General features: G+C 45.5%; 1 protein-coding gene across 1 annotated transcript in view; it reads left to right on the top strand.

The window, feature by feature from the left end:
* TESC (tescalcin) overlaps positions 1 to 26,641 on the top strand; it is a 39,965-nt gene extending 13,324 nt beyond the window's left edge. Inside the window, exons 2-8 of the mRNA XM_054996151.1 lie at positions 8,659 to 8,728; positions 20,003 to 20,083; positions 20,355 to 20,494; positions 21,606 to 21,667; positions 21,763 to 21,870; positions 24,972 to 25,019; positions 26,285 to 26,641. Of these exons, the coding sequence (XP_054852126.1) occupies positions 8,659 to 8,728; positions 20,003 to 20,083; positions 20,355 to 20,494; positions 21,606 to 21,667; positions 21,763 to 21,870; positions 24,972 to 25,019; positions 26,285 to 26,362 (587 nt within the window). The 3' untranslated portion in view covers positions 26,363 to 26,641. The remainder of the gene's footprint in view (positions 1 to 8,658; positions 8,729 to 20,002; positions 20,084 to 20,354; positions 20,495 to 21,605; positions 21,668 to 21,762; positions 21,871 to 24,971; positions 25,020 to 26,284) is intronic.
* Positions 26,642 to 27,516: the final 875 nt, after the last annotated feature.

Below are 27,516 nucleotides of genomic sequence, written 5' to 3'. Positions count from 1 at the left end.
GCCTTGCCGGCCTCACAGGTTTGCTGTTTTAGGATAAACTGGAGAAGGGAAGAACAATGTTGTAAGCAGCTTCAGGTCGCATTTGAGGAGAAAAGCAGGGAATAGATATCTAAATAAATACATCCGATAAAATCTTGTAACACCCCATCTCCAAATTCTTGATGATTCCATCTCATGCACATAGTTATAAAATGATACATTCTCTTTTATTTATTATTTATTTAATTCAATTTATATTCCGCCCTCCTTGCATCAGCAGGCTCAGGGCGGATTACAATCAGTATAGTAATTTAAAATGCATATAACTTTAAAACCACATAAATATTTAAAACACAAAGCAGCAGACTTCTCCAATAACCACCACCCAACCATCTCCAAAGTATTTAACAGGCTAGGGGGATAGGGGGGTATGTTTTCCTCTAGTCGGCTGGTGGGGAGGCCCAACCAGCGTCAACCATACACCTGGCAGAGGGATAACAAATCTGGTTGGGCCCTAGTCTCTTTAGACAGAGCGTTCCACCAGATTGGAGCCAGGATCAAAAAGACCGTGGCCCTGGTTGACGCTAGGCTGGCCTCACTGAGGCCAGGGACCATTAACAACTGTTACACCGGTCCCAGTCTGCATAGGGCTTTATAGGTTAATACCAAAACCTTGAATCTGATCCGGTACTCCACCAGTAACCAATGCAGCTGGCTGCTGCTGGCGCCAGGGTTTCTGGCGCCTGCAGCCAGCACCCCCCCACGCACGCGTGCACAGCGCGCACGTGCCATGGACTGCGTGATCACATCATCACACGATGATGTCATCACGCAGCGCAAGCTGGGAGCATTGGCCGGCGGATGGCTGGGGTGGTGGGCGGAGGCTGCTCCGCTCTCCAAACGCCGCCCCGGCAGCGGCTTGTGGCTGCTGTGCCTGGCTGGGGGCGTGTGGTGGCGGCGGCACGGGGCTGGCTGGCTGCAGCAGCTGCGGCCCAGCCACACCAGCTTCACGGCGTGCGCCTCCGCCCCTGACACCCCCTCTGGTGCCCCTCCAGTGCCCTCACGCCGAGGCCACCGCCTACCTGCCCTCAATGGCCGTGCCGGCCTTGCAGCTGGTGCAATACCGGTGTAACATGTTTATTTCTGTATTGTCATAGATAAGACCTGCCTTGGGTCTTCCTTGAGACTCCATATTCCCCGTCAGGTGTACCCACTTCCTCCTTCTATACTTGCATCCTTCACATGTGCAGTTCTTGTCTCTGAATTCCACCATCTTCTGTAGTTTGGCCCGCAGAATCTGGCCCGTTATCAAATTATGCAATTATTTTCAAAGGCAAAGCAAAACATTGATACCCCTCTTTTATTTTTAACTCCCAAGTAGGATTAATTTGTTGCTGTAATTACCAAGCAATAGAGGGGTGGCAACTGAGGGCTTGTATAGAATGCCCCCGATCACTCTCCTCTGAGCTCTCTCCCTCTCTGTTTATTTCTAAGTATGTAGGAGAAACAGCCTGTGTGAACATGGGGTTTTCTCTTCTCCCATAAGGACGAGATACTTGTGTTTTTAAATGCCAGACATCTCCAGCCGTTTTCACACTGCTTACCGGCCACGGAACATCGTGCCAATCTCCCGGAATGACAGCATCTTCCTGCTGCAATTTCGCGATTTCGTGCCTGGACGACTGTTGTTGCTCTGGGAGCTTGGCACGATGTTCCGTGGCCGCCGGTAAGCAGTGTGAAAACAGCCTCAGGTTCTTGTGAATTGCAACATATTCCATGTTGCTTCCATGTGGGGATTAATGACATAATTGTGGCAACAGAGCTTTCTAGCTTCCTTCATTCCTTGTGCAATCCAGGTGCCTTCCTCAGCATCCTCGGATGAATGCTCGTTCAGTGGCAGGGTACCACGGAGGGAACAGTCTGGCTGGCAAAGGTTACGCTTCCTACTGGAGAGGTCTTTCTGAGGAAAGTGTTTTTCCTCTCTGGTAAACAGCTTCGGTACAAGTTTCCCTGCCTGTCTTGTCATAGCCCCCTCCAGATGGAGGGCAGATGGTTGGAACGGATGGCAGCTTTGCAGGCGTAGAGAAGGAAGCAGCGGGAGGTGATTGCCGTGTTCCTGCGTGTGGTGGAAAGCAAGCAACCCCTTCCCTTCCCCTATGCTGTTTGTTCTTAGAATTAGTTAAAAAGAAAACTTTATTCACTGCTTTGCCATTTTGAACCTCTGAGGCGGCTCACAGAATCCATGGAATCTCTGCTCATAAGCATTAAAATAGAACAGGATCACACAGCCTTAAATGGTTTTAAAATAGAGACATAGCAATAAAAATATTCTTAGAAGCAGAAATCTTTAAAACTGCTGGAAATAAGAGGCTGGCAGTGAAAAACAGATTTTGTATTAAAATAGCAGCAGAATTTTTTTTAAAAAACTTGCAGAAGATTTAAACCTGCTTCAGGTGGTGTAGAATTTGTAATATGTTGAAAAGGGTGATTGATGGGGGGGGGCATCCCCTGGAAAGCTGTTTAAATGAGGCAAAGGCTCTGAGATCATGGCTTGTATTCTGTCTAGCCGTTCTGTTTGAACCCTTCCTCTGGTGTAAATAACCTCTTCTTCCAGTGGAAAATTCCTTGGCCTGGAGGAATTGTTCAGATTTGGCTGAGCAGTGTGCTAGGATACAAACTAGTAACTCTAAAAGGGTCTTTTTGCCCAGATTGCAAAGGTGCTAACGTTCACTTCCTTAACTAAAATGGAGAGAATGTTGGGTTGGGAACAGGGAGTTCTGGGTTCGAATTTTACCTGATCCACATAACTCAGCAGCTGTTTCAAGATCACCATCACTGGGACTTTGGTCTATACATGCAGAAGAATGAGGTGCTAGAATCCTGATGGGTACTGAGGACTGTATCCTACCAGATTACAGGTATGGGGTGAGGGGTTTTTGAGTGTGCCCCATGTGAAAAACTGAGTTAGCGTCTTGGGGAAGGAGGTTTAAGCTCAGCTTCCTCTGCTTTGCTGGTGTCCTGCTTACTTAGAGAGGATGTTTCGTTAACATATTTCAAAGGAGAATTAAAAACATTGCAGACCTGTATGTAATGATACAGTCATCTATACCACCTTAGAATTCAGCCACCTTATTTCTGTTGCATTGACTGCATTTGTAAATCAGGGCTTATAACTTAAGCTATCTGTCAGGGGTATAATGAGCACAAAATGCTAAGAGGTCACTGTGTACACATCATCAGCTGCTTAGAAGAAGCAACAGGAAAGGTTCTTCCCCGTTCTCAGATGGAAGTGTTGAGACTCAGAGAAACAAAATGATTTTACTTAAAGTTGTTCAGGAGTCTGGGGGCAAACCACAGATGCTGGTGAACCCCCAGAGTTTGTGTTTGGATGCCCTAACTAAACCTCAAAAAGCAGTTCTGCATGCCCATGTGATGTAGATCGGGCCTGTAGCCCTGGGAAAGGGAGGGGTTTTTGCTCTTTTCTCATGCCATTTTCCTGCTCATCTCCAGGAGTGAAAGGAGACAGGCACAGTATGAACACCTGTCTTTCTGCTTAGGACTTAAAACATCATAGGGGTTAGATTTCTTTTTGGGGAAACAGCATGGGGGGCTGGGAACACCCCCCCCTTGAAGCCACTTTTTTTGCAGCTAAGCTATACATGTTTTGGCCTTCCACTTCCAACAGCCACACCTACCCCCACCCCCGCCGCCCTTTGGAAAAACTCTGGCTCTCCAAAAAGGACAAGGTGATATCTTGCTAAACATTGGTGTTCCTGTTTTTAGCATTTATTCCCTGAAGTTTATAAGACTTTGTTTTTGAAGGGAAGCTGTCTAAAATTCCAGATGTTTTAAGTGATGCTGGTCCCTTCGTTTCTATGGTAATCATGATGTCAACCAGTGAGAATGTCAAAGGTCAGCTGATGTCAGGGAAGGTCTAGAAAGCAAAATGTAAGGACAGTTTCTTCTTCTTTTTTTGTAATTGTAAGAAGGAAGAACTCCCAGCCAGCTGAGCTGAGTGTTTAAAATAGCATTGCTGAATAAAGGTTGTGGAGTTAGAATCTAGACAGCTGTATTAGAGGAGCGTTTCCAGTTTTCCAGAAACAAATGGGAGTCACAGAATTGGGTAATGGGGATCACAGATTTCTTTCAAAGTTAACTTTCCATTGTGTTTTGCCCCAATTCAGAGTGGGCCTATGCGGGGAGAGGAGAGGGAGTTAACCCGATTTATGCACATTTCCCCCCCTGTGAAGTCTGTGGTGTGGGGGAAGGATTAGCAGGAGAAATAATGCAGAAGTTGAAAGGATAAAAGAGCTGGAGGTTTGAAATGCTGTGTGGGCTTCAAGATAGTTTGGAGTCCATAAGGCTGGCTCTTTGGTATTTCCCCCCCCTGCAACTGATGGATCCCTTCTGTTGCTTCTGGAAGAAGGTTAGCACTGTTTCTCCATCAAAATTATTTTAGCATCTTGGACCTCTGAGCATGTGCAGAATATTCTTTTGGGGGGCAAGTGCTTTTTAAGAACCTGAAGATAGTTTTTGTGTGCATGTATAAGGAAGGAAGCCTCTAAGGAAGTAGCTTAGGGCTTTTTAAAGCAATGAAATGGTAAGAAGCTTTTGAGTATTAGCAGAATGTCTTGTATCTTTGTAAAGTTAAAGGCCCTATCTGAAGGAGACCAATGAAATAATAAAAACTGAATTCTCAAGAGGTCCTGTTCTGCCAACCAAGGCCAGATTGAGACGTTCTGAGGCTCTAAACTGAGGCTCTAAACATTTAAGAAGCCCCGTAGCATTCTTCCCCACCCAAACTGGCAATTTAGTTTTTTTTAGTAATGTTTTTGTATTGAGAGTCCCCTCTTAACCTGAGACCCTAAAATGCAGTTTACTTAGCTTGTGCATAAATCCAGCTCTGCTGCCATGGCTGGTAAAAATTTGGCTAGGTGGTAGGGAGTGATCGGTTGTGTGGTAAACCTCAGGACAGTTTGGAGTCTTCTGTGTTTGTGTTATGTGTAGATAAGGGCATGAACTGGGAAAAAAACAAACCATGTGGTTCGTGGTTTGGCAAATGTCATGAACCATGAACTTTCACGAACCTGCCCCCGTTTCACAAACTGGTTTGTTTGGTTCGTGAAAATGTCACATCCAGGTCAGAAAATTGTCACTTCCGGGCCAGCAGAAGGTCACTTCCTGGCCAGCAGAAGGTCTGCAGGAAGTCCATCCCCTGTTGCCTAAGAAACTGATTGATCGGCACCAGGTTGTCTGTAGTGACGAACCAAAAACTGAACCAAATGAACCAGCCTAAAGTTCGTGGCAGTTCGTTAAAAATAGGATCTGACGAACTACTGGTTTGTGAACCACGAACTGGCCTGGTTCGTCATGAATTTTGGTTCGTGCCCATCTCTAGTTATGTGCCATCAACTGAGATTCAAAAAAGCTCTATACCAGCCCACAGGGTGGAGGCAGGAGCGAGAAAACAGAAGTAAAGCATCCAGAAGTGCTCTGGAAAAAAATTGGTCTACTTTTAAAACATGTATCCAGTTCCTTCTAAGCCATTACAAGATTATTACATCAAAATAACAATGTAATAAATACATTAAAGTGGAACAATCCCGGCTACAGTAGTCATTGGCCTGGATGCAAACCTGCCATGGCATATACAGAAATGCACTTCATTTGTGCAAGGGAGAGAGGGTGATTTTTTCACCATTTCTCCCCTCTCTTGGTAGCTCCCTATGCCATAGGGTTGCCAACTGTGGAAAGCATGGAGCTTTGGAGGCAGTGCTTATGGAGGGGAGAATTCGAGGAGGGATTTCTATTAGAATCAATGATATATCATAGAGTCTGTCCTCAGAAGCCACCATTTCTCCAGGGAAACTGATCTCTTTAGTCTGGAGAACTCCAGGCCTGGAGGTTGGCAGCCCTAGCCACATTCCATAAGTGCAACTCTGTTTGTGGCTTGTTGATGTGCATGGCTGCTGCAGTCTTGGGACATTAGAACACCGTCATGTGTTCCTCAATGCTCACACGACTTTTTAAAAATTCTCTTGTCAGCTTTTTAAAGATCTCCATTTGTAAGGGATTTCGAAAGGGTGTCTGTGAGATGCCGAGAGACTTCAAGTAGTAGCGTGCTCTTTATTCAGTCTGATCAGCTCTGCAAATGACCATTGTTGGAGAATCTGGGATTACCAGAGCGCCATTTTGAAGAGGAAGTGGGTCAAGGTCATAACCCCACAGAAATTAGCTTGCAAATCCTGTTGCAATAGCTACCAATTCCTTCCACACAGCTCTTTTTCCTCTGGGTTAGGATGTGTGAGGGCAAGGGGAAACCAATCCATAGTTACCAACGAGGACTGTCTGTAAGGGCCACCTAACATCTTGGAGCCAGAAACGGCAAGAGTTCTGTGTTCTCTGTCTGGGGTGACCCAGCTTCAAATTCGCAATCATGAAACTCACCTGGGCTAGTAAATAATATTTGTTCTGCATATGTTAGTCCATTGCAGCCATCATAAGCATGAGTTTTTTTAAAAAGGGAACTATTTTTTATTCTTGCATAAGTTTATCCATGAATATGAACACTAATAATTGTAATTGTCAATGGTCTCTGTACTTTTCTTCTTCACATTGGAATTTTGTCTAATTACATCTGACCCTGTAACTTCATACATATTATGGCCCTTTGACTCTGTTGTTTACAGGTTGTGTCCCCCCCACCATACCCTTGAATATGAATGTCTTCCCTAGTGAGGGTCCACTGAATGCATTTGATGACTTGGGCTCTAGTGAACAGAAACTTGCGTGCAATTAAACACTTGATCTTTAAGGTGCTGCAAGACTGCTGTTTATTTTGGGCCAGTTCCTCACTTTCAGTCAAATCTAACTTGCAGGCTTGTTCTGAGGATAAAAATAGAGGATGGGGAAACCATGCGCGGCCTCCTGTGCTTCTTGGGAAAAGGGCAGGATGAAAACAAGAGAGTTTGTCGTGCCAGTTCAGCTGGATGTTGGGAAATCAACTTCTGTGGGATTTTTCCAGCCTGTAGAGGAAGTGTTTTTGAGGCTTTCTACCCAATAGCATCCAAGAATGCCTAGTGTTGTGCTCGTGGTCCCGTAAAGATTTTCCATGGCATGCAGTAGAGCAGCATTCTTGTCTTGAATCAACTTTTGTCCTCCTAATATGTGTCAGTTATTTTCTCTAGCGGGCTTTAAACTGATGTTACAATCTTTAGGGCTACGGAGAGAAAAAAAGCTGCCAAGTCGTTCGCAGAACCAAGTGGTCCCGATTCCCAGATGGTGCACTTCTCCACTTGCTTTTTCAGAGGCAAGCATTAGCCTGAAATCTTTGCAACTGGGCAAGTTAAGTCACCCAAGCCACTCAGGGTGTGCTTGTTTTCTTTGCACTGATATAGTCAGACGCTCCCCTCTGTATTGGCAGAAGCCAGACTTGTATCTGCTACGGGCTGGTACATAACAAATACCACTAATATTGACGGAAGGAGTTATCAAGTGATCAGAGATGGATAAGGAACAGATTTTTTTTTTTGCTTGCATTGTGCACAGGCCAAGGAGGAAGAAAAAAGCAAACACAACCTCATCATTTTAGCATATAAGCTATTTGCACAATCTTGCTTATTTGGTTGACTGACTATAGCTAGAAATGAACTGATTTATATGGCAGTACAAGTTTGGGGTGTGGTGAGAGGGGCAGTTTCAGTTAGGTAGCCATGCTGGTCTGCAGTAGAAGAGCAGGATTTGAGACCAGTGGCACCTTAAGAGACCAACAAGGTTTTCAGGATGTAAGTTTTTGAGAGTCAAAACTCTCTTTTCAGTTAACAGAAGAATGTCCCTTGTTATGCCCAGGGCTTTAGGTGTGATTCTTTTTGCTTGCTGGAGAAGTTCAACTCAGAGTCTCTCTACACGAGATGCCTCAGTGCATGTTCATCAAGTGAAGAGAGATGCAATGTTAGCTAGGAAGGATAGTTTAAAAAGACAGAGCTGGCAGCAGGGCCGAGGCTTTGCTATACATTGGGGCTGTGTGAAGGGGCTGTGAAATGCCAGAAGGGAAACTTCAGTCTATTGTAACCTCTCCAGGTCTAAGTCTGGCTCTGGAAGGCAGCTCCAGCCCATTTCCATTCCTTGCTGCCACTCTGGTTGCGATCCTACACTTTTTAGGCAGGAGAGGTGAAGTTGACAGAGCCTTTGGGGAGGCGAAGATGAAATTGACAAACCTTCTGAGGAGCGACCTCCGCCAACTCTGTCTTTTAAAATTATGCTTCCCAGCTAACATTACATCTCCCTACACTTGAACATGTGCTGAGGTGTCTCACGTTCTTCAGGTGTCAGATGTCTAGAGAGACTCACAGTGACCAAAGAGAAACAATTGGTGTTCTGTGATCTGTTGCTTGCATTTCGGTTGTCACAAACAAACTACTTTACTCAGGCTGTGAAAGATCCAGGGTGGCTGGGGCCCTGGGTTTTTGCTCCAAAATCCAACCCCGATGGCACCGCAGTATGAAAAGTGGCCATTCTCCCATCACAAGATCCATGTCAATTTGAAAAGGGATAAATGAAAGTCTGTCTATGTGAGGAGTGAGAATCCACTTAGGGCTGGTTTTCCTCTTTAGAAGATTTGCAGTGCGATATTATGCAGAGTTACTTCAGTCTAAAGCCACGTCTTCCTTCTTTTGGTAGTCACTTCAGATCAAATCGAGCACCTCCACCGAAGATTCAAACAGCTAAGTGGGGATCAGCCGACCATCCGGTAGGATATTCCCTGTTCCTTTTCTTTCTGAAATGCTTTTTCTTGGGGAACATATCACATGTCCAGTATTACTTTGGAAATAATAATAATTTTGCCTTTACTTAGTGTCTTCAAGCGTTCATTATTTTGTTGTTGGAAAAGTCCTATATAACCTGTAATTTTGGATACAGATACGACTACCAGGTCCCCTTAAGCTCTTGTATCCCTATCTGAATACAGATAGGGCTACCAGGTCTCCTTGCGCTCCTGGCGGCAGGGAGGGGAGGACCTGGCACTTACCTCTGTGATCTTGTGCATGTGCAAAGTGCATGCACATTCCCAGCAGATGTGATGACGTCACTTCCGGAAGTGATGTCATTGCACCTTGTGGCAGGCAGGCTCCCACCCTTCACATGGGCCAAAATTGTCCAAAATTAGCCCGCGAAAGGCAGGAGCATGCCCACTGCCAGGCACGATAATGTCACCCAGCCAGGTGAGTGGCGTTGGGGGGGGCAGAGGCTGGGAACGGGGGATGCCCTGTCTCCACTGGGGGGACCAGCTGCCCTAGATACAGATCTTGTTCTATGTTGCAAAGTTCATCTAGGTTCCATTAATTTGACTGGCTGCATCTGTGGTTGCAGAACAGAGTAAGTTGGTTGCATGAAGCTGCAGCTGAATCAGGGGCAACTCCTGCCAAACAACAAAGATGAACACTGGGAGCTTTTTATCAGGAAGGAGCTGCAGAGCTTCAGAGGCCCTGCTCCATCCAACCTCTCACAGTTCTGATTTTCTTTGCAGAAGGTACTTAAGATGGGTTTCGAAGGGTCTCTCTAGACATGCAGGTTTTTAAAGAGTAGGGTCTGGGTTCCTCAGAACCAACTCGAATTTCCTCAGCCATACAACAGTTCACGTGCAAATGACTGTTTTAAAAAATGAGAGCCCAAATGACCTCAGAATGCCTCCGTGAGGGGGGGTTTCCCGCTCACCTCCCAAGCTGTGTCCTCATGCTATAATAGCATGGGGGGGGCGTTTCTCCCCCTGGTTTTGCTGTTCAATGTGCACAGAATACTTCACGTGGAACAGAAAAAATGGGGGAAAGCTCTCTTCCTTGCTATTGTGAAATGGAGAAACAGCTTGAGGGAGAGAGGTGAGCCCTCCCCCCCACCCTTGGAGGCATTCTGAGGCCATTTGGGCTCTCCTTTATTTTTTAACAGCCATTCCCCAAAGGTGCTGTGTGGCTGCAGGGAACTCATGTCTGGGAAACTGCCATGCATCAGGTAGGGTGAACCAACTTATGCTGCCACCACTCTGGGATTTAGGGTCCTTGGGAAGGCCCAGAGTACCCTTCCAAGCCTTCTGATCTCAATAGCTTGGCCAATAAACAGGCATGAGGACCCAGCAGAGTAACAACAAAAAAAGGATTTATTTACAAGGAGGTCAGTTAATATCAAACAAGCAAGCAAGCAAGCAAGGTGCATTAGCAACAATAGATGGGTGAAAGTAAAATAAACAAAAAAGCCCTAGCGTGTCCCTCTGTCTGCCAGGCCTGTCTTCTCACCCTACCTGGATGAGGGCCTCTCACCCTAGCAGAAACCCCCTCTGGCCTGCTCCCTGGGAGAAAGAACCCAGGCTTCCCCCCGCCCCCAGACTTATATAGCACTAGCCCCCTCTTTAAAAACCTACACTTCTAGCTTGGCCCTAAGAGATAAGCAGATGTCGCTGTTGCCTTACAGAGGAAGTTTTAAAAAACAGAGCCTGCATCCATTGTTTTTCTTGGCAGAACTGCACAGAGATGCCACTACATCACAGGTCCCAACTCTTTTGTGCCTTTAGGCACATCTGGAGTTCTGACAAAGGTTGTTGGGCATGACCACAAAATGGCTGCCACAGGAGGAACAACCACATGCACAGGGAAGCTCAGGTGCAGAGGAGAAGCGGGGTGATTAAAAATATACTGGGAAGGAAAGGTGAGAGAGAATAAAGCTAAGACTATGGTGGCAGCTACCTCTGAAACAAAACTATTATAATCCTCATAGCCAATCAGATCTTCAGTGGCAAATCAGAACCCAGTTGGGCAAAAGCCCGCTTGGACCCACCCACTTTCTTAAAACGCTTGTTGGGTGCCAAGAAAGGTGTTGCCAGGTGTCCTGGTGCCCATGAGCACTATGTTGGGAGGTCCTGCTCTACATTTGATATCTAAATAAGAGCACAAGCCCATTACTTTTGTATGCCAACAAAAGAATCAGTCCCATTTCTACCGGTCAGGTGCCAGCCAAGTCAAGAGCTCTAAAACTCAGACCCTTTTAGGCTTTGATTTAATTATCTTGTTACATACTCTCCATTTCCAAGTATTGGAGTGGTGCTACCGTGTTTAGTTTCACGTGGATACAAGACAGTGCTGGAGACATCGGGAGTCTCTCTGTCTCTGTTGTTGTTTTTATATAGCGGAGTTTGGTGGGTTCAGTATCCTCTTGCAGTGATCATTAGTGGCTGGTGAACCACATGGAGCTCTCTGACATACCACTCATGGCTTTTCTGGGCACTGTTCCCCAGTGTGGCACCTGCCCCATTTCCCAGGAAAGTGAGCAAGGCCATTACCCTGTAGGGCTTGTGGTTGGCAAGGAGTTCCCACCTTCAAACAGAGGAGACTGGAGGGTTGGTAAGCTGCAGGCCCCATGCTAGGAATGGGAGCAAAGGGCCTGTTCTCTCCAACACCTCCCCCGTTCTCTGCACACTTTGTACTCTCATTCCAGCATCTGGGTGGCGGTTGAGAGGAAAGCAAGCTGGCTGCAGAGAAGAGAGTAAAATCCACCCGCTGATCAGTCACCCAGGAGAAGAACAGGCTGGCCACAGTGGAGTGGTGCTGGCTTTAATCTCCATTCTCCAGACCAGCTTGCTCATCTGTGTGAGCTGTGGCAAACTCGTTCTCCTGCCTAAGCTGCTGTGTGTGTTGGGTGGGGTGGTGCACAGGACATACCACGGCCATGTGGTTCTTCTGACTGATGGTGGCTCCCCATGAACTACAGAGTAAGTACCACTGCTTTACAGGTAACACACTAGGGATCTCAGGTACCTGCCAATGGCGGGCAGCCTCCTGGCAGTTTGCCCGCTGGCAACCAGCAAAAGATTATAAGCTGCCTAGCGATCGCTGGCCACTGCCAGGCACCCTGGATACAAGCGTGGTGCGTGCACTCCCTTATTAAGCAGAATGTTGGTTTATTCTGTTTAAGAAATATGGCTTTGCTTTGGTGCAGACCAGAGTGGGGTGGGGCTTCTCCGAGGCCACTTCATGTGCAGTCATCTGGGGGAAGGCTGCCTGAAACCACCTCTGTACAGAAGTTGATGCAATGAATTCACAGAGGCATCCATCCACCCTGCCTGCACTGAACACATTTTAAATTCTGTGCTCAGTCCTATATCTGCACTAAGGAAAGTGGAATTCTGAGGCAGGCACACATACAGATCGAAAAGAAAACAAAGGGCGACCCCAGGTCCAAACTGAGAACACCAACAAACCAGGGAACCACAATTCTGGAAATTACTAATATATATTTTTCCAAAGTGCAAGGTGCAAAAGTGCTAAGTAAGTTTAACATGCATCATGAATACATTTACAAAATACAAAGTCCATCCAATAGAACATCAAAATCGTCATAATTTCAAAATCTCAAAGTCCATCCATTTATGAACTGAATCTTCACCGTCCGGAATATGTATGGAACTTTTAAAGTGCAAATGCTGGATATAATGAAAAAAGCCGGTGGGAGGGGAGACTTGTGCAAGTTGTTTGTTCTTTCACGGTCCAGAGTAGAAATAATTATTTAATAGACGCCGACGGGAGTTTGCAGGCAAAATGTTATTTACCCGTTTCGTGAGTGGAAAAAAAACTCACTTCATCCTGGGCATAAACATAATCAGACCGGAAACATATGCATAGACGCACAACACACTCCCCCACCGCTTGCAACAGAAAGATTCACGGAATCTTTCCATACATATTCCGGACGGTGAAGATTCAGTTCATAAATGGATGGACTTTGAGATTTTGAAATTATGACGATTTTGATGTTCTATTGGATGGACTTTGTATTTTGTAAATGTATTCATGATGCATGTTAAACTTACTTAGCACTTTTGCACCTTGCACTTTGGAAAAATATATATTAGTAATTTCCAGAATTGTGGTTCCCCGGTTTGTTGGTGTACACATACAGATCGGGCATAACTTATTTTGCGCAATCTATTTTTATTTTACTTCATTTATACCCCACCTGTTCTCCCCAATGGGGATCTAAAGCAGCTTACATCATTCTCCACTTAATCCTCACAACCACCACTGAGGTAGGTTAGGTTAAGAGGACGTGACTGGCCCAAATCACCCTGCGAGCTTCCATGGTAGAGTTCCAGACCCTAGTCCATCACTCTAGCCACTACACCACACTGGCTCTCTAATCTGCAGTTTTTACTATTTTGCCTAGTCTGGTTTTTGTATTCATGGGACAGACAAGGAAACTGAAGGCCCATCTCCAGTTGCTGGAAATCTTACTTGGACACATTTCAGCTTCTGAGATTTTAGGAACATATCTTTCAAGCCATAAGAGCTAAAAACTTGACGTCTTCAAACAAGGAGCAGGTAGGATTCCTGAGGAACTGAATTCTGTACCCGTGTCCATGAAGCATCTCAAGATGTGGTCATAATATGCAATGTTTCCATGTTGTAGCCAGGAAGTCCAGTACTTGACTCTCATCCCTCCGTGTGGCACAACCAGCATGCTCTGGAGGTTTCAACAACCAGCCTCTGTGTGATGGTCACAATAAGTAGACTGGCCCTGAGTCATGTCTGGCTCTTGTGATGTTCTTGGACTGGTGCAGCTGTTTTTCCAGCCAGATAATGTCTTGTTAAACAGTCTGCAGCTTCTGCCTGTTTTCTTCTAAATAAGATTTTGTTCTCTTAGGCGATGAGTTTCTTTGAGAGGCGGCTGTTGTAATGCAAACCCTAATAGCAATCTCCAAAGCACAGGCATTATCGATGCATATTTCACTCTGAGAGACGAGGCATCTTGGTTGATAGCATCTCTTTTTCCTGCTTACTCTAAAGTGGAAGCTATGTTTCTTAGGAATCCGTACTCTCTGTGTTAGCATGGGATTCCACCAGAGTAGAATTGCAAGATACTGAAAAAAAAGAGTCTGTGTAACAGAGGAAACTCTAGATGAACATCACAACAGCCAGTCTGTTCTGGAAAATGCACTTACCATGTTGATCCTCAACAACATGTTGAGTAACAAGCGTTGGGGAAACCATTGGAAGTAGCAGTTGCTGTGCTGAGTGCTGATTGGTTGGATTTCCATGAAATCATAGAGCACTGCTCCTCCTCACTGAATCAGTTTTGCAGCTTTAAGATAGGGATAATAATCAGGCAATGGACAGTTGTTTTTCAGTTGTATAATTAGTTGTACCTGTCATGCTTTAAACAAACACTTTAAAAAGTGCCCATTAGAGATATGGTGGAAGGGCCAGACCACAAGAAAATATGCTCAGTGGGAGAGCTCATGCTAATTATGCAGAAAGTCACAAGTTCAATCCCCCTCATTTGAAAGGATCAGGTAGTAAGTGATGTTAAAGACCTCTTCCTGAGACCCTGGGGAGCCACTGCCGGTCAGAGTAGGCACTTCTGACTTGATAGACCAGTGGGTTGACTCAGTAAAGGCAGCTTAATGCGTTCATTGTTTACATCTCAGATACTCTTCCTCCACTGATTTAAAAGCAAGGTGTTTTGTTCTTTTGGCTTTCTGTCAACATCTGTGCATGTACATGAATGTAAACCAGAGGTGATGTGTTTCCATTTCCTACTAGGGGCGTTGTTGATTTTTGCAGCCCCTTTCAATTATTTTGCCCATGCCTAATCCATTAATAGTTTTGTTTTCTTTTAACTCATTTTCCCCAACATCTCTTGTATTCCATCCTTTCTAAACGGAGTCCAGGGAGCTGTACACAATTCTTCCTTCCTTCCTTGTATCCTCACAACAACCCTGTAAGGGAGGTTAGGCTGAGTGATTGGCCCAGGGCCATCCAGTTTGTTATATAGTCAAGTGAAGACCAGAACCTAAATCTCTCTATCTGACACTCTAACCTCTATGCCAGACTGGCTTATTTTTGCATTGTTTTGGCATAGAAATAGTGTGTGATATCAGAATGGCAGTGAAGAAATGAAGAAATCAGGAACGCAACCATTGGAAAACGGGAAAAACAAAAAGACTTGCTGTTTCTTTGTTTTAAAAAGGGATTGAACAGATTCTTGAGGGATATTTTAGGAAGGGTTTTATTTCTTTCTCCCCCTTGTATATTGGATGTATTATACTGATTTTCTTATTGTTCTCTAATCACATGATCCAGTTTATTGGATGTATTAAATTTTCATTTCATCGTTCTCTATTTGTACAGTCCATTTTTATTGAATTATTTATTGTACGTATACTAGTCTTTAAAAAATAATTTTATAGGTCTGCAATGTGCCTTTCAGAGTCAATTAAAAAGGCAAATGATAAAGGAAATAAATAGGTCCATCAATAGAACTTCCATGTTTAGAGACAGTTACTCTCTGAATACTAAACCAGAGGTTAAAAATGGGGAAGTTTTGGTCTCCATGCTTGATTTGTAGGCTTTTGTGGGGGGGGGGGGGAGGGGGAGAGCTGGTTGGCCACTCTATGAAACAGGATGTTGCATTAGATGACCCAGGCTCGTTGCTGTTCTGTTCTATGACTGCATAGAAACACAAACAAAAAGAGCCTATTCATACATCCACTCTTAGAGATTTAATTTCTGGAGACCTTGGAAACTCTTTGTTGCCTTTCTTTCCTGCTATATACCAATTTTTTGCCCCCTGGGAGCATTCAAGGCTGCTTGTAATACATGGGGGGGAAATGATATAAAACCACATTGAACAGAAGCTGTGTAGTATATCAATTAAAAAAAATAAAAGGTTGCTTTACAAAGGCAATAATAAAAACTAAGCCAATACAATTCCATAATGTCCTTTCCTGCCCCCCCCCACTCCCTTAAAATGAATCCTTCCCATCCTAAGGGCTTGTTTGAACAGGACAGGTTTGGGCCAGTGCCTAAAAGATGCTAAAGACAGTACCAGGCAAATAACTCCTTGGGATGCAATGTTTATTGTCTTGGCCTTGCACTAGCCTTTGCAGTTACAGTAACCTTCAGTAATGAGTATTAATAGGGTCACCAGGTAGCTGGTTCTTTCCCAGAAGTCTGGTTTTTTATTGGACTGTCCAGGGGGGAAAGTGGTTAAAACACTGGACAGATATAAATGTCGGGTATTTTTGTGCATGGAGAAGGAGTGGCTGGCTGCTGGCCTGCCGAAGTTGGCATCAGTACCAGTAGGCCTTACTGCACCACCTCCGCCCAGTCTCCTGCACACCGACTTCTCAACTTTGTATCAAAAGACTTGACAGATTTTGAAAAAATTGTTTGAAGAATCTGACTACTTTTTTAAGTCCATGAAAGGTTTTTTAAATTGATTAATTGACTAATTGTTGCAGCTCTGTTCCCCAATTTTCTAGACATTCATCCCAATGACCAGGGCTTTTTTTCTGGGGAAAGAGGTGGTGGAACTCAGTGGGTTGCCCTTGGAGAAAATGGTCACATGGCTGGTGGCCCTGCCCCCTGATCTCCAGACAGAGGGGAGTTTAGATTGCCCTCTGTGCCGCTGGAGCAGCGCGGAGGGCAATCTAAGCTCCCCTCTGGAGATCAGGGGGCGGGGCCACCAGCCATGTGACCATTTTCAAGAGGTTCTGGAACTCCGTTCCACCATGTTCCTGATGAAAAAAAGCCCTGCCAATGACCCTCCTGAGCACTTTGGCCAATTTAACCACAACTTGTCTTTCCCCTTGCATCCAGATACTTACTGGAGGGTTGTTCCGGGGGCACTGCCTCTTTCTTAACCGCAACTTGGCAACTTCTCCTGTTTCGACACACAAACTCCTTTACTGCTGCAATCTTCCCTTTTCTCAGTTACACTCTTTGGGGCTTCTTAAATTCCTTGGCCAAGTTCTGACCTGGATCTGGGGTGGAGGTACTTGGACCCTAAATTCAGGGGTTTACATGTTACAGCAGGCATGGGCTGTAAAGTCAGAATGGCCCTGCTGCATGATCTATGGGCCTTGCACCACTAAGCAAGTCTACTCAGGCTTGGCTTTATTTGCTCCTGGCTGTCACCCCCGCCCCCCCCCCCCCCGGCAGTGGCCTACCAGAAAAGTTTTTTATAAGTTAGGTGGCCAGTCCACCCCCTTCCTGGTAAGTTACAGATGCTATATTCATTCAGAAATATGCTTGAGGGTTGTCTTGAGTGAACCAAGTATAACTTTATTCAGAGCAAGAAAAAAAAAACCACCCAAGGCCCAGCTGAGTCCTTCACAGCAGCTTTCTTACGATTCCGCACACGTTGGATAATGCACTTCCACTCCTCTTTAGAGATCATTTGGAACTGAATATTTCGTGTGTGAAACAAAAAATCCACTTCCAAACGATTGCTAAAGTGCATTGAAAGTGCATTATCCAACGTGTGTGGAATCAGCCAATCGCCAGCTTACCCAGAGGCCAATGTTCCAGAGTTGAGGAAGAATTGCTCCAGCCTCTGGTGCCCTGGAACTAGTACAGGATATGAAATGGACTTATGACTATTTCACCCAGGCCATGTGGGAACTTCAGAACTGTTGGGTTATTCTGTGGGGCTGCTTGCTAAAAGGGTATCAGCTCTCAGTCCTTCTAATCAAATGTAATGTACAATTAGCAGATGTAAAAAGTATTGTTACCATACTGTTCAAATCCAGCGATTCCATATACACCTAATTTTGTCACAAATACCTCTCCAATCCCATCTGGCCTGCAATACAATCAATATTGCACAAGCCATGTGAAAATAACAGCAGAAATGGTGACAGAATCCCAAATTAAAATTGCCAGATGACTTTTATCCCAGTCATCTTCAAAGTGTACCTAACTTTCCAAATGTTTTCCATAAACAGAAGAACAAGTTCAGTCTAGTGGTTAGACTAACTCTGGGGAAGCCCAGGTTCAAATTTCCTCCTTGGCACGCGTGGTCTTTGAACAGTCAGGCCCCCTCTGCCTAAACTACTTCCCTGGGCTGTTTTGTGGATAAAAATAGAAGGAAGGGGAAAAGAAGTATCAAACCACCCTGTGCTCTTTGGAGGAAAGACAAGATAATCACTGTGACGGGTCTGGATTTTAAGGCATTCTAGTAATTGGTATATTGGTTTCAAATCATGGCCCCAGACCGTTATCTCTGCATTATATTTAATTGCTGATCAGAATTATTTTCTCCACCTCCCCTCCTGCAGTGCCAGAATTGCAGGCTGACCTTTTCCAGGTGCTGGGGAATTGGAGTCACGCAGAGTCACAGCAGTGACCAAGTAGCATCGCTTAGTGGCAGAAGATGTCCTGCATGGATGGCAGGGGGGAGGCTGGTTACATCATTCTACCCTTCCTGGGATGAACAGCCCAGAGATGCCAGGCTAGCTGAAAAGAGGCGTTCAGTATCCTCCGTTTGGGTGGAATGCTTGCAGACCACAGCCTGTGGGTGCTGAGAAGCTTGAGCTCTAGGATTCAACCCCAGCCTGGAGAAAGTAGGGCTTGTTTAAGTCCAATTACAATCTGTTGGACAAGTTTGCTGCAATCAGCTTGAAGCTCTGTTAGCTCAACAGTGAGCAGTTGTACGACTTATACATAAAACAGAGTATCCCTCCCCAATGCCAGATAATTTTTTCCCAGTGCCATAAAACAAACCTAACTGTGATTATTTTAAAAGAGGAAAGGAACATTTAACAATAATCAACTTCTAGCTTCCCAAGCAGATGAACCCCATAGTAAACAATTATAAATATGTTTCATATAAGCAAATTTAATTAGATATATTGTCGAAGGCTTTCATGGCCGGAGAACATTAGTTGTTGAGAATTTTCCGGGCTGTATGGCCGTGGTCTTGGCATTGTAGTTCCTGACGTTTCGCCAGCAGCTGGGACTGGCATCTTCAGAGGTGTAGCACCGAAAGACAGAGATCTCTTAGTGTCAATGTGTGGAGAAGATGTTAGCAGGTAATTTATATCTACTCAGGAAGGTGGCTTTGGGCTGAGTCATCCTGTAAGAGTTTCCCAGGGTGTGGAATGCTAATGGGGGGAAGCTCTGTATCCTGAGGAGGTTCTTTTGCATATGGATTGGTGGTTGATATGCTAATGTTATCTGCAGGGCTATTATAAGATGTATTTTGTTAGTCTGGTGTTTTTCAGGACTGGAAACCATGCCCTGTTCATTCTTAAACTCTCTTCTTTCCTGTTGAAATTGTGCTTATGCTTTTGAATTTCAATGGCTTTGTCTTTCGGTGCTACACCTCTGAAGATGCCAGTCACAGCTGCTGGCGAAACGTCAGGAACTACAATGCCAAGACCACGGCCATACAGCCCGGAAAATCTACAGCAACTAAATTTAATTAGCTCAACAGCAGCAGACATAGGAAGCAGAATCCTGTTACTGGCCCAACTAGCCTAGCGTTACTGTTTCAGATAGAGAAAAGTCTTTACCAATACCCGGTACCTGAAAGTATTCCACTAAGCCATGGTCCCACGGGACAAAGACTCTTTTATCCGTCGCCCCCCCATAGATACCAAGCCTACAGAAGTTCCACTTTGAACACTAATTCCTTTAAATTATCCCCACCCCGCGAAGTGTTTCCTTTCTTGGGCCATGACCAAGCTCGTTTTGCATTCCCTTATTTTCAGTGGGAACATTAAGCTCTGCTTAATTTTTTCCTCGTTTGCCTGTGGCCTGCCTTATTTTCTCCTGAGTAAATCCCACCGTTAGAAGAGAGCAAGCGTGGCGTAGTGGTGTCAGACTATGAACTGAGAGGAGCATGTTTGAATCCTAACTTTGCCATGGAGCCTTGGTGGGCAGCTGTGGGCCAGTCACTCTTTCTCAGCCTTGCCTACCGAACAGGGGGGTTGTTGTGAGGATAAAACGGAGGAGGGGAGAATGATGATGTGCGCTGCCTTGGATCCCCACTGAGGAGAAAAGCCCGGCCATGAATACACACACACATTGGAATAAACAGGGCTGCTTCTGAAGAAATTGCATCCAAGAATGGTGCTTGTTGCCTCATATGGGTGTGTCATTGACAAGAGAGAACTTGTCCGCATGGCTTCTTCCCCTGAGCCTTCAACTTTATCTTTGCAAGCACTTCTCACTGTCTTTTGTACTTTCCTTTTCTATAGCAAAGAGAACTTCGATCGCATTCCTGATTTGGAGTTCAACCCACTTCGGGCCAAAATCGTCCAGGCCTTTTTTGACAAGAGGTAAAGGTGTGGGGGATTCACAGCACGGGCTCAGTGCTAGCTCCTGGTTTTGGAGGGCCTTTTGGCAGACTTCCCTCAGCGGTCGCCTTGTCCCTGTACACTCATTGACCCTTTCCCTCTTGGACACCCACCAGTTTAAACAGTTGTCTGGTGTAGAGATACCCTTCTTCTTCCACCTCTGAACGTATACAAATCTCAGTGCCATTTTCTGGGGAGTGTGTTTGCTGGCTCTGGCTCTCTCTCAGCCGCCTTGTCTTCTTGCTGCCTCTAGGAACCTTCGAGAGGCATCCGAAGGACTGGCTGATGAAATCAATTTTGAGGACTTCTTGACAATCATGTCCAATTTCAGACCCATTGAGATGAATATGGATGAAGAGCAGCTGGATCGCTGCCGCAAACAGAAGCTGAAATGTGAGTTGAAGGACCCTCATTTTCAGCCCCCGTACTTTATGATGTTTTAGCTGGACCTTTACCTGGAAAAGTCAATAATGCTTGGAAAAGTGGAAGGCAGGAGAAAAAGAGGAAGACCTAAAACAAGATGGCTTGACTCAATAAAAGAAGCCACGTCTTCCAGTTTGCAGGTCTGAGCAAGTCTGTGAATAATTGAATGTTTTGGAGGTCCTTCATTCATAGGGTTGCCATAGGTCAGACGTGACTTGACGGCACATAACGCACACACGGCTGGACCTAGCAAAAGTATGACCTGCCTGCTGCTTTTGAATATTTTTTTCCTGCAGGACTGTCATGTCTGCCTGTGATTTCTAGATCCTTAATGAGGCTGGGATGCACAATGCTTTGTTCAAGGTCAAACCCCTTTTACTCTGTGCAGTGGGCCAGATATGAATCTGGGAGGGTCTTCCCTCAGACTTCTGGGGCCCCTTTAAAAGATCCAGTTACAGGTCTCCTAATGTTTTGTCTCATTAGATGCTGGGTACTAACTTGCACCCAGCTTTATCCCACAAAACCTTCTGCTGCAATAAATGTGTTTTGTAAAAGACTCACTCTGCTTCCCCTCTGGAACCAACTTGCTGTTTGATACATGCTTGTGCACCAGTTTTGAGAGGATGTAAGTAAAGATTTTAATGTTCCTGTTGAGGTGCCGAGGATTGCTGTTTATGACTTAGGTTGTGAAAACAGTAAGATGTAATGTAATGTTAGCCTTTAAATTCAGATTTCCTTCTGAATAAAAATGCTTTATGTATTGTCGAAGGCTTTCACGGCCGGAGAACGATGGTTGTTGTGGGTTTTCCGGGCTGTATTGCTGTGGTCTTGGCATTGTAGTTCCTGACGTTTCGCCAGCAGCTGTGGCTGGCATCTTCAGAAGATGCCACCTCTGAAGATGCCAGCCACAGCTGCTGGCGAAACGTCAGGAACTACAATGCCAAGACCACGGCAATACAGCCCGGAAAACCCACAACAACCATCAAAAATGCTTTAGAGGGGACAAAATTAGGGGCTTCAGTCCTAAGCAAGGGGCTCTCCGTGACCCTTCCTGACCCTGCTGTCGTCTTTTATCTTCTAGTCCTCTTTCACATGTACGACGCGGACAGTGACGGGAAGATCACCCTGCAGGAATACCGAAAGGTAACGTATCGTATTTTCACCTCATCCTTTCCTAACTGCGCTTTGGTGAGCTGGGACCACCGCTCAGTACAACTTCCCTTGCTTCTCTCGGCCAGGTGGTGCAGGAGCTGCTCTCAGGGAACCCCCACCTGGATAAAGAGTCGGTGAGATCCATAGCTGATGGGGCCATGATGGAGGCTGCCAGCATCTGTGTGGGGCAAATGGTAAGAGGGAATGCAGCCGTGCGGGTTGGGTACCCCCTCTACAGCAGAGGATATCCCTGGTCCATTGTGTGTGCCCTATTGACCACTGTGCTTAAATCTCGGGATGTCAACCCCCGATTTTTCCCACTTTGCAGACTCTAAGATACTAACCTGCTAGTGGTCTTTGGTAGCTAAGGCAGGACTTGAAAGAAGGTGGGAGACTTGAGTTCACGATCAGGGAACCGGGTTGGGAACAGAATCCCTTCTTGGGTCGCAGTCATAAGAACATAAGAACATAAGCAAAGCCATGTTGGATCAGGCCAGTGGCCCATCCAGTCCAACATTCTGTCACACACAGTGGCTAGAAATCCAGTGCCATCTAAAGGACTGTCAGTGAGGCCAGGACACCAGAAGCCCTCCCACTGCCTTCCTTCCAGCACCAAGACAACAGAGCACCACCTCCCCACAAAGAGAATACCATCTATCTCCTGTGGCTAATAGCCACTGATGGACCTCTGCTCCATATATTTGTCCAGTCCCCTCTTGAAGCTGGCAATGCTTGTAGCTGCCACCACCTCCTGTGGCAACGAATTCCATGTGTTTATCACCCTTTGTGTAAAGTAGTATTTTCTTCTATCTGTTCTAACCCGACTGCTCAATAATTTCATAGAGTGCCCACGAGTTCTTGTATTGTGAGAAAGGGAGAAAAACACATCTTTCTCGACCTTCTCTAACCCGTGCATTATCTTGTAAACCTCTATCATGTCTCCCCTCAATCGTCTTTTCTCCAGGCTAAAGAGCCCCAAGCGCCTCAATCTTTCCTCATAGGGAAAGTGTTCCAACCCTTTAATCATTTTAGTTGCCCTTCTCTGTACTTTTTCCAGTGCTATGATATCTTTTTTAAGGTGTGGCGACCAGAACTGTACACAGTACTCCAAATGAGGCCTCACCATCGATTTATACAGAGGCATTATGATACCGGCTGATTTGTTTTCAATCCCTTTCCTAATAACCCCTAGCATAGCATTAGCTTTTTTTATGGCAGTCGCACACTGTGCTGACGTTTTTAGTGAGTTATCTATCATGACTCCAAGATCTCTCTCTTGGTCAGTCTCCGCCAGTTCAGACCCCATCAACTTGTATTTATATTTTGGATTTTTGGTTCCAATGTGCATTACTTTGCACTTGGCTACATTGAACCTCATTTGCCACATGGATGCCCACTCTTCTAGCCTCGACAGATCCCTTTGGAGTGCCTCACAATCCTCTCTGGCTTTCACCACCCTGAACAATTTCGTGTCATCTGCAAATTTAGCCACTTCACTGCTTAATCCCAATTCCAAATCATTAATAAACAAGTTAAAAAGCATTGGACCCAATACCGACCCCTGTGGCACCCCACTGCTCACCACCCTCCACTGTGAGAAGTGCCCGTTTATGCTCACTCTCTGTTTCCTATTAATTAGCCAGTTTTCGATCCACAAGAGGACTTGGCCCTTTATCCCATAGCTACTGAGCTTACTTAGGAGCCTTTGATGAGGAACTTTGTCAAAAGCTTTCTGGAAGTCAAGATAAACAATATCTATCGGGTCTCCCTTGTCCACTTGTTTGTTCACTCCCTCAAAGAACTCTAACAGATTGGTGAGACAAAATCTTCCCTTACAGAACCCATGCTGAGTTTTCCTCATCAGCTTTTGGTCATCAATGTGCCCACTAATTTTATTTTTGATAATAGTTTCCACCAACTTACCCGGTATTGACGTCAGGCTGACTGGCCTGTAATTTCCCGGATCTCCCCTGGAACCTTTTTTAAAGATGGGGACAACATTAGCTACCTTCCAGTCCTCAGGAACAGATGCAGAGTTTAATGACAGATTACATATTTTTGTGAGGAGATCTACAAGTTCACACTTGAGTTCTTTCAGAACTCTTGGATGTATGCCATCTGGGCCCGGTGATTTATCAGTTTTTAAATTATCTAGCAGTCGCATAACCTCCTCTCTCGTCACCTCAATGTGACTCAGGTCTTTCAAAACCCCTCCCAAAGTCAGTGCTTCCGGAGTGGGCATGCACTTCTTATCTTCCACAGTGAAGACAGAAGCAAAGAACGCATTCAGCTTCTCGGCCATTTCCCTATCACCCTTTAGTAATCCTTTTACGCCTTGGTCATCCAAGGGCCCCACGGCCTCCCTAGCTGGTTTCCTACTTCTAATATATTTAAAGAATTGTTTATTGTTTTTCTTTATGTTCTTTGCAATATGCTCCTCATATTCCCTTTTTGCCTGTCTGATCACAGACTTGCACTTTTTTTGCCACAGCTTATGCTCCTTTTTATCAACCTCACTCCGACTAGTTTTCCACTGCCTAAAAGAATCCTTTTTACCTTTTACAGCTTCTATTACATTGCTTGTTAACCATGCTGGCCTTTTCCTAAACCTATTTGTGCCTTTCCTAACCAGCGGTATATATTTAATTTGAGCTTCCAGGATTGTAGTTTGTAGTCAGTGTGTAGTCAGTGTGGTATAGAGAATGGCGGTGGATTTGTTGCAGGAAATATCTGTGCCTCCTATCCTTGGAGCAACAGTGGGATACAAATGTGATATGGTCTTACTTTGGGGGTCCATGGTTGGGGAGGAATGCAAGTCAATATGGTGTAGCAGAAATGTTGGCCCAAGAAGACTAAATGAGTCATGACTTGAACGAAGTAACAGTGACATACGCTCGTTCTGACCCATCTCATAGGGTTGTTGCCTGGATAAAATGGTGGTGGGGGGGGGGCGGAGTGGAGAACTATATACGCATCCCAAAGCTGCATGGAGAAAAGCTATGATTAAAAATGTAATAAATAAAAGCAGCCCAGTGCAAAAGAACAGCTGGGCTTACATCAAAGGGGAAGGGGGTGGGATTCAGAGCTCCACAGGCATCTCCCACCCCCCAAGAAATCTGAGACTTAAGGAAATGCAGACATTGCAGAGGCACTGGTTCAAGCACATACCCTTCCCATCTGTCACCTGGCCCTGATCCAAACTGGGACCTCCTTAGATGGGAGGTTCATTGCTTAGAAAATGATTTTTAATCAAACCGATCACTAAGAGGAATGCTGTCTTCTCTTCTCATTCCAGGAGCCAGACCAGGTATACGAGGGAATCACATTTGAAGACTTTCTAAAGGTTAGAACTGAGTGTCGTGTCTTTATCAGGTTGCGGAGCTGAACATCTGGCCGAGTAGTGCTGCACTAAAAAAGACATTGGGGTGGGTGGGTGTCAAGACACTGACCAGGCCTTCAGAGGGGGTCTAAGGGTCTGGCACATATTCAGTTGTTGAAAGTGTAGAAATTAAAATCTGTATAAAACATAATTGGATGAATTTACTACCTCGTCACAAGAACACTGAAAGGGCCCTGCTGGATCAAACCAGTGGTCCACCTACTCTGGCGTCTTGTTTCTTACAGCCAACCAGTTGCCCTGGGGGGCCAACAGAACAGGGCATAGAGGCAAAGGCCTCCCTCAGGTGCTGCATCCTAGCTCTGGTATGCCGAGGTTTAGATGCCCTTTAGTCCCCATGGCTAGAAGCCATTGATGGACCTTTCCTCTGTGAATCTGTCTAACCTCCTTTTAAAGCCATCTCTGCTTGTGGCTATTATTATGTCCGTTGGCAGGGAATTCCACAATTTAATTGCTCATTGAGTAAAGAAGTATTTCCTTTTGTCTGCCCAGAATCTATATTGCCCATTAACTTCATTGGGTGTCCTCGAGTGCTAGAGATATGGAAGGAGGAGGGGAAAGTTCTATCTACTTCCCCTGCTCCTTCTTAAATTTTTAGAAGACATGGATTGCAAAAGGAAAAAAAAGATGTCTTGGGGCTACGAAATACTATGTACATTGGTACTGAATATCCTACAGAGCTTTTCAGAGTGAAAACCCAGTGGCTGGGGTTGTAAATGGGTTGCATGCAACATTTTAAAGACATTTAGTGTGCTGTTTTAGAAAATGTGTAACTGCTCCTTCAGCACCACCCCTACTACTGTTGGTCAGTGATACAAATCGTATTTGTGTAATATGCAAAGATATTTACAGGTGTCTGTCTTGTTTGCTTTCACCACACAATCTTCCTACCCTTCGAACAACCCTTGTTTGTGGTGCCCAAGGGAACAGAAAACTTGGGGGGATATTCCTCTGCAGTGTAGATTGGAAGACGGTGAAAGAGAAATGTGCTGGGTTGGAATCCTGGAGGCAGAAAACAACTTCTGCTTTAGGAAGCTGCCACTGCTTTAGGGAACAGCGCCCAGGACTGCTGTAGACATTCATGACTGCGCTTCCTAATTGACCAGCACCAGATTATTTGCAACCCCTTTTAGGTTTTCTTTGGCTTCTGGCCCCCTCCCACCAGCTGCTGTGTAACTCCCAACCTGATCTCTTGCCCTCTCCAATCACAGATCTGGGAGGGAATTGACATCGAGACCAAGATGCACGTCCGCTTCCTCACCATGGAACCGATTCCAATTTGCCACTAACCAAAGAGAAGTTGTGATGTAGGTGCCGGTGCCTTTGGAGCGACCTGGGACAAAATGTCTGGGGGTCGATACGGGTAGATGGGAGATTGGCCTCTCCCAGCGCTGCTGAGATACAGAAAAGTTGCTTGACACAAAAGTTTGTGCTGTTGGTTATGGGGGGGTGTAATTTTATTAGGCTGATACTAGCCTAGCTTTGCAGATATTCCCCTTTCCACCTCCTGATGTGTCCACATTTAAGATGTATCAGCAGCGCATAAAATAAAGTAGGATCGTTTTTAGTTCTTGGCAGTGGCTTGTTTATTCCTCCTGTGATCTCAGTCTCATCTTGCCTCACCAGCCTGTAACCACAGAGGGTCCTTGAAAACCCTTCGTGGCTTTGGACCGACATATGTGAAGTACTGTCCCTCCACATCTCTTCCCATATACCAACTGCAGTCTTTTGGTCGCTGCCTTCTGACTGATGCCCTGCTTATAACCAACAGTTTGAGTCTTATCCTTTACACCAATGTCTCCCATCTTCTGCAGTAGGCTCCTGGGGGGTGGGGGAGGGAATGGTCCTTAGACATTTTCAGGTGGCACTAAAAGGCCATTTTAGTTCTTAGGGCTTTTGATGGGGTTGGAGCTGTAGATTCTGCCTTGGGTGGTGGTGATTATGGGGTTTTATTGCATTACATATGGTTTTAATTTTCAATTGTAAGTTGCTGTGAACCACGAGGGCACGGTGGGCTATAGACATGTTAATTATTCTAGAAAATAGTAAAGTCTAATACGCCCTATGGCCCAATAGTGAGTGACACTCGGTTTACCAACTACGGATACTAATTGTCCACCTTTTCCTGTTGCTCAGGCTATGCAGGCCTATGGGGGGGGGCCACAACAAAATGTTGCAGACTGTGGAAACAGTTGTCTCCACAGTTGTCTTGGGCAGCCTTCCTTGTTCCTTCTCCCTTACCCACCCACCTGCTCTGGTTGGTTTCCACTCCCCAAGGCAGGCTTCTCTGGTACTCTTCCCCTGCTTCCAAAAGTCTTCCCCTCACCCCTGTCACCCAATGACTCTTAAGCTTCCTCCCTCCCTTTAGAAGTCCTTTACTCTCCCCCCCCGACACACCCTTACTTTTCCTCCCTCCTCCCCAGTCTTACTCTTCCTCCCTGCA

The sequence above is a fragment of the Eublepharis macularius genome, chromosome 13, assembly GCF_028583425.1.
Source record: "Eublepharis macularius isolate TG4126 chromosome 13, MPM_Emac_v1.0, whole genome shotgun sequence".
Lineage (NCBI taxonomy): Eukaryota > Metazoa > Chordata > Lepidosauria > Squamata > Eublepharidae > Eublepharis > Eublepharis macularius.
The sequence above is the reverse complement of the archived record's forward strand: the minus strand, read 5'-3'. Positions and strand labels throughout refer to the sequence as shown.